Source organism: Poecilia reticulata, unplaced genomic scaffold, assembly GCF_000633615.1.
Source record: "Poecilia reticulata strain Guanapo unplaced genomic scaffold, Guppy_female_1.0+MT scaffold_145, whole genome shotgun sequence".
Lineage (NCBI taxonomy): Eukaryota > Metazoa > Chordata > Actinopteri > Cyprinodontiformes > Poeciliidae > Poecilia > Poecilia reticulata.
In genome coordinates, this window is record NW_007615015.1 from 131,936 (window position 1) to 140,024 (window position 8,089).

At 46.4% G+C, this 8,089-nt stretch overlaps 1 protein-coding gene across 1 annotated transcript in view; it reads right to left on the reverse strand.

The window, feature by feature from the left end:
* Positions 1-6: 6 nt before the first annotated feature.
* The window catches only part of LOC103459971 (kinase D-interacting substrate of 220 kDa-like), a 52,935-nt gene continuing 44,852 nt past the window's right edge, over positions 7-8,089 (reverse strand). Inside the window, exons 20-24 of the mRNA XM_017303033.1 lie at positions 4,732-4,848; positions 4,563-4,661; positions 3,778-3,999; positions 1,964-2,185; positions 7-1,145 (exon numbers count right to left, since the gene is read on the reverse strand). Of these exons, the coding sequence (XP_017158522.1) occupies positions 381-1,145; positions 1,964-2,185; positions 3,778-3,999; positions 4,563-4,661; positions 4,732-4,848 (1,425 nt within the window). The 3' untranslated portion in view covers positions 7-380. The remainder of the gene's footprint in view (positions 1,146-1,963; positions 2,186-3,777; positions 4,000-4,562; positions 4,662-4,731; positions 4,849-8,089) is intronic.

The following is an 8,089-nucleotide window of genomic DNA, read 5'->3' on the forward strand; positions in this document are numbered from 1 at the left end:
CCCCCCCCTAGAAACTACCAAACAGCCCCACCTCACATCAACACTGCTGGACTATCAGTAACACCTGGAACACTTTTCATTCCTTCAAGGAAACGCAGAGGAGAGGAATCACAAACAGGAAATGATGGAATCACAAACAGGAAGTGATGAAATCACAAACAGGAAGTGATGAAATCACAAACAGGAAATGATGAAATCACAAACAACAGGAAACGATGAAATCACAAACAACAGGAAGCGATGGAATCACAAACAGGAAGTGATGACTGTATGAGGTCAGGATTCTGCTAACGGTTTTCTTTGGATCAGCTACTCATTCCACGGACACTAAAGCATCACAACATCAAAGATGAACATGACCCAAATTAGAGGKKGGGGCCTCAGAGGACGCTCTCCCGCTCGTCTCCCAGGTTGATGGAGCACAGGTTCTGGTTCTGATGGACGGCGGCGGCGGTGCTTCCTGGGTGGATGATGACGCTGGAGTCCAGGAAGTTCTCCTGCCGCTGACGACTGTTGTTGGAGTTGGAGTTGGGGTCGTCTGCCGTTGAGTTGTTGTTGAGGGTGGTGGTGCTGGCGGCGCGGTTCAGGTTGCTGACCGAGTCGGCGGGCCAGCCTTCGTCCGGGCTGCTCGCCATCAGGCTGGCTTCGGACGGCGCGTCGGAGCAGATGGACATGCGGGCCACCGCCGCGTCCTGCAGCCGGCTGGGCAGGAGGCCCCTCTTCCTCACCAGGCCCTCCAGCTCCAGCTCGATCAGGCCGGGGTTCGGCGCTCCGCCCGCCTGCTCCGGCGGCGAACCCAGGGAGCTGTCGCTGGACCGCATCCCTGAATCCGAGTCCTTCTTCTCCAGGACGTCTGAGCGGAAGCCAGGCGACGGCGGACTGGCGCGGCCCGCCTTGTGGAGGAGCGGCGTGGTGTTGTCGGCTTCCTCGGGGCCGGAGTCGTCTTCGCTGGGGAGCTTGTGGTAGAACGACCCCGCCGCCTTCTTCGAAGCCGCGGTCCTGGAGGACAGGCTGTGGTTCTCATCCTCTTCGCTGATGGGGTCCAGGAGCGGCGCGTCGGCGCCCGAGGCGAAGTCCGTGGTGTCGCTGCTCTTGGAGGCCCTCTTGAAGGGCTTGCGGCCGTCCGGGTCCGTTCCCTCCTTGGCCTGAGGATGAGGAGAGGATGAAGGGTTCAATAAGGAGAAGACTCATTCCACAACTCGCCGGAGATAATTACACAAGGCCTCAGCATCCAGGATGAAGGAATGAAATTTAAATCGCTTTTATTCCTCAATTATAYCAAAAATGGAATGAAATGAAATTTCCATTTACATAAATTCAWCTTTTTAGATTTTTTTGCCCCCAAATAGCAATAAAATGTCACATTTTATGTATCTTATTAATTTTACCAGTGGTGGGAACTGCTAGCTATTAAGTTAGCTATGCTAACCCTAAACCACCCTAAAGCGTAAAATGCTAAAACGCAACACAAACRTGATATTTAGCAAAAGCTAATGCAAAAAAGACAGYAACAGTAGTTAGCAAAAGCTAGCATTGAAGTGCTATATTAGCATGCTATTTAGCTGGAGCTGTTGCTGAAGCGTTTTACCAGCACTGTAATTAATACAAGTCAAGGCTAAAGCGCGTAATTCAACCATGCTAATTCCCACCTGAATGAGAAATTAGCTCCCTTATTAGCAGAAGTTTGTCYGCTACAGAGTTTGTTTCTAGGCTGCCTGCAAACATAAGCCGTGTTTTTGTTGTGGCTCTAAACACAAATGCACCCAAATTCTGTACAATTACAACAAATATTCTATCCTGTTTATTAACTGGGTGACTTCTGAAAGTATCCGACTTGGAGTGAGATGGGGAAGAATACAAATGCATGCCACACTTTTCAGATTTTGGTTTGTAAATCAATATGAAAGTTAAAAAATGACAGTTTTTCGATGTGTGCTGGGACAAACTGAGGCGGCTGACCCACCCCTTTGTCCTCTGAGCAGGAGGCCTGGAGGAAGTGGTTCGGATGGGGCTGGACGGGCCGCTCCGCCCCGCTGCCGGTCATCTCCAGCTGGGCCATCTGGGCCACGTACTCCCTGTAGGCGTCCCGGTACTCCGCCTGCTGCTTGTCCGTCAGCTTGCAGATGTCATTGGAGGATTCCTGGGAGTTGAGGCTGGACATGCTGCAGGTGTGGGGGTTCGTCGCCTGACAGCAGGAAGGAAAAACTGCGGTTAGTGTGCTTGTAAAGGCGGCCATGTTTAGTTGAACTTTAACCCAACTCCAGTCCGTTTGCCCAGAAAGTCCGGTTCGTTTGGGGAGGAGTGAACGCTAATCCAACTCTGGTGCTTCTACAAACCTCGCTCTCGGTTCGGTTTAAGTGAACTCTGGTCTGGTTTGAATGCGTATGTTAACACAAAGCGGACTGGAGACCGCTCCAAAAGCAGGAAGTGGACTACAGCAAAGGGCATTCTGGGTAAATACAGCCAAATCAAACAAGCTAGCCTAGCACTAGCAGGAGAAATGACTGGTGGTCTTTGCTAAAATCTGATGCCTGTTTTTGTTTACATTTTGTGTAGGAGGAAGTTGCTCTCAGCGTCTTCAGAGGTTTTTGTGTCGTTTCCTTCAGTGGTTCTTGGTGCAGCGCCCCCACAGGCCAGGAGGGGAACAGGTTTTCCAACCAGCTTGGATCATTTGACTCGTTTCAGTGTGAAAGCAAACTGCAGGAGCTGAGAATGTTGCAGTTTTGGTCCCAATCGAACCGAGTCCACCGGACCATCAGGAGGGAGAAAAACCCAGAGACTCATTTCACAAACCGAGACATTGAACCAGCAGCAGAGAGATGTTTTCCCTGAGACGTTTTCGTTTTTGCAAACTGGGACTAGCGAGGGTGAAAATAAACGGGGCCTCATGACACCTTCTGCTGCCGCGTGTGCATTTTTAATTCTGTCAAATTGAACGTGGCGTTAGTTTCCTCCTGCTGCGATGAGTTTCTCTCTCTAAACCACAACGACGTGAAGCCGCTGAGGTCACCACCAGGACGGCCGGCCGGCTGGGCCGACACCAGGCCGGTCGACGCCTCAACATCTAAACAACCTGCAGAGAGTTGAGCTGGAATTTCAGGTAAACTGCATTACTTTTATTTCTCTCTTTACAGTTGGATTTGACTAGGCCATTCTGACACATGCGTATCGTTTTGTCAAACGGAACAAAAAACTATTATTTTGCTTTCTCAGCAGTAAACTAAGCATGAAACACTTTAAATGTCTTTTCATATTTAAATCTGTCTTTTATTGGTTTATTTACAGTTTTATACAATTTGTTTTATTGTTATTCTTTGATATTTCTGTAAATACTAAGATATAAATGAAATGTATTAAATCTGCAAATGTTGTAGTTATTATTTAACTGCATCAGGGGTGTACAAACTTTTAGTCATGTGAGACAAAATTCAAAAATTCGCTGAATAAAAATCAAAAGTTTAATAAACTAATCTGTATCATTTTTAACCGCAAAAGAAACTAAAAAAGTGCCAAAAATGGCCCCCGAGCCGCAGTTTGGACACCACTGATTCTCTGGTTCATTTTCCGTCAACTGGCACCAAAGTGGCATTCTGCCTCCACAGCATGATGCTGCCACCACCATGCGTCAGGTGAAATTCTGGCTGAAATCTGTCAGATTTTGACGTTTCTCAGTTTTAACGTTTCAACCTGGGAAGAAAACTACAGGCGGAGGAATAAAACACAGAGCAGGACGGAATCGAACATGCGACCGATTCGTCCCGTTTGCTGTCCACCAACCGTCCACTGCGGGTTGCCGCTGCGCCGCGGCGGCTCCTCCAGCCCGACGCCGCTCAGCTCCTCGAAGCTCAGGGCGAGGCCGAAGGGGGCGGCGCCGTCGCGCTGCGTCCCCGCCGGGCGCAGGCCCGACTCCCCGTGGAGAACGCTGCTGCCTTGCTCACTGGCGGCGCGAGACTCTTCCTGCAGCGCCGCCTGCGTCTCCGCGTGCCGCTGCTCCATCACCTGCAGCAAAACAGGACGGCACACAGTGAGTTCCTGCTTTGCGTTGCGGCCAGGCGGTGAAGTCGCAAAGCAGGAAATGATCAAACAAAACAAGAATAAAGCTGCAACACCAGAAATCGTTCGGCAAAAAGGTCGAAATAACGCAAGAATAAAGCCGTACGAATCAGTAAATATGGTTTCCATGAGGCATATGAAAATAAAGCCAAAATAATAAAAGAAAAAAGTTTAAATAATACGAGAATAAAGTTAAAACGGGTTCTGGATTTATCTCTGTCCCGCAGCATGATGCTGCCACCACCATGACTCATTCATTCTGTCTTCAAACAGAATTTTACTTCTTGGTCTCATCTGTGCAGAAAACTTACTTTTAATTGAATTGACTGCAGGTTTCATAGTTAATTAGTCATATTTTAATTGAAAAAAGCAACAACTCCTGTTTGCTGCTAAATTATTAATTGTTGACTCAACAATAAATATCTGTTTAAAAGTCTTTCTTGACTTTTAAACAACAGAAAAAGTATTAAGCCGACATTATGCAGCTTCATTTGTAGCAGTTCTCTCACCATCCCTCTGAAAAGTTGCCAGTCTCCAAAGTTCATGTCCATCTCCCTCTTCAGCTCGTCCAGGTTGCAGTGCGTCAGAACTCGGCCGTTGATGTTCGCCTGAAACAGACTCGGTMAATTCACGCCCAGCCTGACGGCTACATTTCAGGCGCAGTGCGCGGTTCTCCACCTTCGTGATGGTTGCTGCGTACTGCGGCAGCATGCTGGGGTCCATCCCGTCGATCTGCCTGAGCCGTTCGCACACGGCGTCCGTCCCCAGCGAGCTGAGCGGCGCCACCGGACACGGCTGCGCAGCGGGAGAAACCCGTCAGTYACAGAGGAAAACCAGCCAGGAACGCTGACTGTGCAGAGCCAGGAGCCGTTGCTGCCACAGAGACATGCAGGCAAGACGGCACAAAACCTGCAAAAATCCTTCAAATGTGGACGTGTGTAAAAATGTGTCTGGATGGCCGCCACCTTTCAAGATGGCCGCCGTTTTTGAGCATYTTRAGMCAATTATTGTCATAAAATGTTCCCCATTTTCATGACTTGGATGATCTTCCGTTTTGACGTCGGTCATTCGATTCATCTAACTTCAAAGTGATGATGTGGAGCAAACTCCAAAACAGAGACAGTTGTCTTAATGGTTAGCATTAGCTTCTGCTAATGTTTAAAATGTAATTAGCAGTTTGGCATTAGCTTCTGATAATATTTTAATGTGTTTGGAAGTTTAGTGTTAGCTTTCATCCATTTCTTTATGTGTTTAGCAGCTTAGCATTAGCTTCTGATAATATTTTAATGTTTTTAGCAGCTTAGCATTAGCTTCTGATAATATTTTAATGTTTTTAGCAGTTTAGCATTAGCTTCTGATAATATTTTAATGTGTTTGGAAGTTTAGCATTAGCTTCTGTTACATGTTTGTGTCCAGTCCTTAGACATTACTTTGCCCTCATTTTTTTGTGTTTAGCGGTTTAGCAAATAAGTGGTTATTGAACCTAATGTTTTGGCTAGCTGACACATAGCTGACCAAAACATTAGCTGTGGGCTAACATTAGCGGCCATTTTGGAAAATGAAAACGGAAAGACTAGCTCCAGTACATATGTATGATATTTATGATTTTATAAACTTGTAGGCTGCTATTTTAGACCATTAACATTCATGTAATTGCTGATTTTAGTGCAAAACTAAATTTTCAGTGGCAGCCATTTTGAAAAAAATAAATAACGAAAATCAGTAAATATGATTTCTATGGGTCATTTTGATTTGACATCAAAAATGTTCATCTAATAAATATTGGCAAAATTAGTGCAAAAATTAATTTTCCTTGACCATCATGGCGGCCATCTTGAATTTCTGGGAGCCGCTGTAAATATTTGTGCCAACTTAGGTTCCTGTATCCACATGTGAAAGACATTTGCTGAAACAGATGTGAGTCTAACAGAGCTGCTCTGATCCCTTTACCTCAGTGAATKAGCACAACGACACTAGCAGCGCACTGGGCGGCCATCTTTGTTGGCTGTAAGACACAAACACCCAAACTTCCTCCGTCCTGCTGGTGAGCAGCGGTACTGCACCCCCCTTCCTCTCYGTTTATCCCCTCTTATCCTCTCTCCCTCTGGTTCCAACCAGCTATTAGCATCATTAAGACCGGGCTTTGACTGAGCCGCCTGGCTTTGTCTCTGCTGCTGAGGGACAGCAGAGCGCGGCTTAGCTGGACTCTGACTGGATGTTTGACAAAACAACAATCATCCCAAACAAAACTGCACACACCAGTGAGAGAATGACGCGCTGAGGATGGACGCTAGCAGAATGAAACTGTAGGATGATGGGAAATATTCAAACTTTAATGCATTTTACCAACACAAAGTCATGCTAAGCAGTTTACTCTACACCAGAAGCTCATTCAAATGGGATGGAATCTATCCGCCGATTCTCAATGTACTATAGCTCTGGACTTTGACTAGACCGTTCTAAACATGAATCTGCATTGACATCTAAAATGTCAACGTTTGCAAAACAGCTCAGTTTGGATGGAGCATCAGTTTCCAAAGAATCTCAGCTGGATTCAGGTCTGGACTTTGACTAGGCCGTTCTGACACAGAAATGTGTTTTGATCTAAGCCATCATCTGTATCTCTGGTTCTGTGTTTAGGGTCAAAGGTGAACCTAACGGGSAAGAATGCTTTATTGGAGAAACTAAATGTTTCTGTAACGTATTTTCTAAGTTCCTTCTGACTGTGATCCGGGACGATCTCCTGTAGCAGCCTGTATCACTGGAAGTCTGAAGAGGCCTCTGACTGAAGACAATCTGTTTTWGTACAGCTGCTACTGGATGAAGAGGATTCTTCATCCTCACGTTTCCCTGACTGAACAGCTGAACTGGATTATATTCAGGTGGATCAGAGTAAAAGGGGTAAATGTTTAGCAGCACAWGCTAGCATCTGGTCYGTTAGCTCTGATTGTTCTTTTTCTAAACTTTTGTTATCATTTTTGGACAATTGTTCTCTCTGGTTCTGGATGATGGCAGCTGAAAAGGATTTTTCCACAGAGCAGTAAGTTTAAGCCATCTCTTATCCCCTACTCTAGCATCTTTCTAACCGTAYGGCCTGACAGAGACCTAAAGAGGAGCAGCAAAAGCAAAGGATCAGCATCTCAAAAGCTCAAGCAATCCCTGAACTTTGACCTCAAATCCCAGAGGAATTGAAACAGAGGCTTTATGGATGAAGAGCAGGAAGTCTAAAGCATCTCATATCCCCTACTCTARCATCTTTCTAAGCATACGACCTTARAGAAGTGGCAAAAGCAAACAAAGTGGATTAGCATTAGCGTCATCCGGGATACGATACTGTGAAATATCATCTCCATTTCCTGGATATYGTTTTGTCAGCATTCAGCCTTGAAACAGTTGCACAGGAACAGTCTTCAGTCAGAGGCTTTTTCAGACTCGCTGCGAGACTGGCTGCTCCTGGAGAACATYTAATCTCCCTTTGGGATAACTGCAATGTTTTGAATTTGAGCAGAAACTCACACCGCACTATTCAGATTCCATGACACAAACTCCTAATAAAAACATTAAAGTTTGAATTTGTGACAATGTGACAGAAGRTGTGACTCTTGCTGCTGATGTTAGTGACTGTGATGTTGCGTCGCCGTCTCTCTGCGCAGCATGCTGGGTGGCAGCGAGTCGCCGTGTTAGTGGAACGATGGAGCGTCGACAGGTGGAGGGAAAGAAACGAGGCCACGAAACCRAACATGTACCTGCTTCAATTTGCAAGGCAGCGACTTTAAATGCTTGATAAGGAGACAAGAAGAAGCAAACAGTCAAAAACCACAGATAAAACTCTGGGCGCTACGCAGCCGAGACCCAACCTGCGAACAAAGATGGCAGACGTGAACACAGACAGAGAGAAACGGGCGGCGTCGGCATGGAGACGCAGAAACTGTTAGAGAATTATGAAACAACGAGCGCTAATCTCCGACGGCACCTTTTACTCAACAAAAAGCAGAAGTTTCAATTCAGGGAAGATTCAGACGGAGAACGTGACACA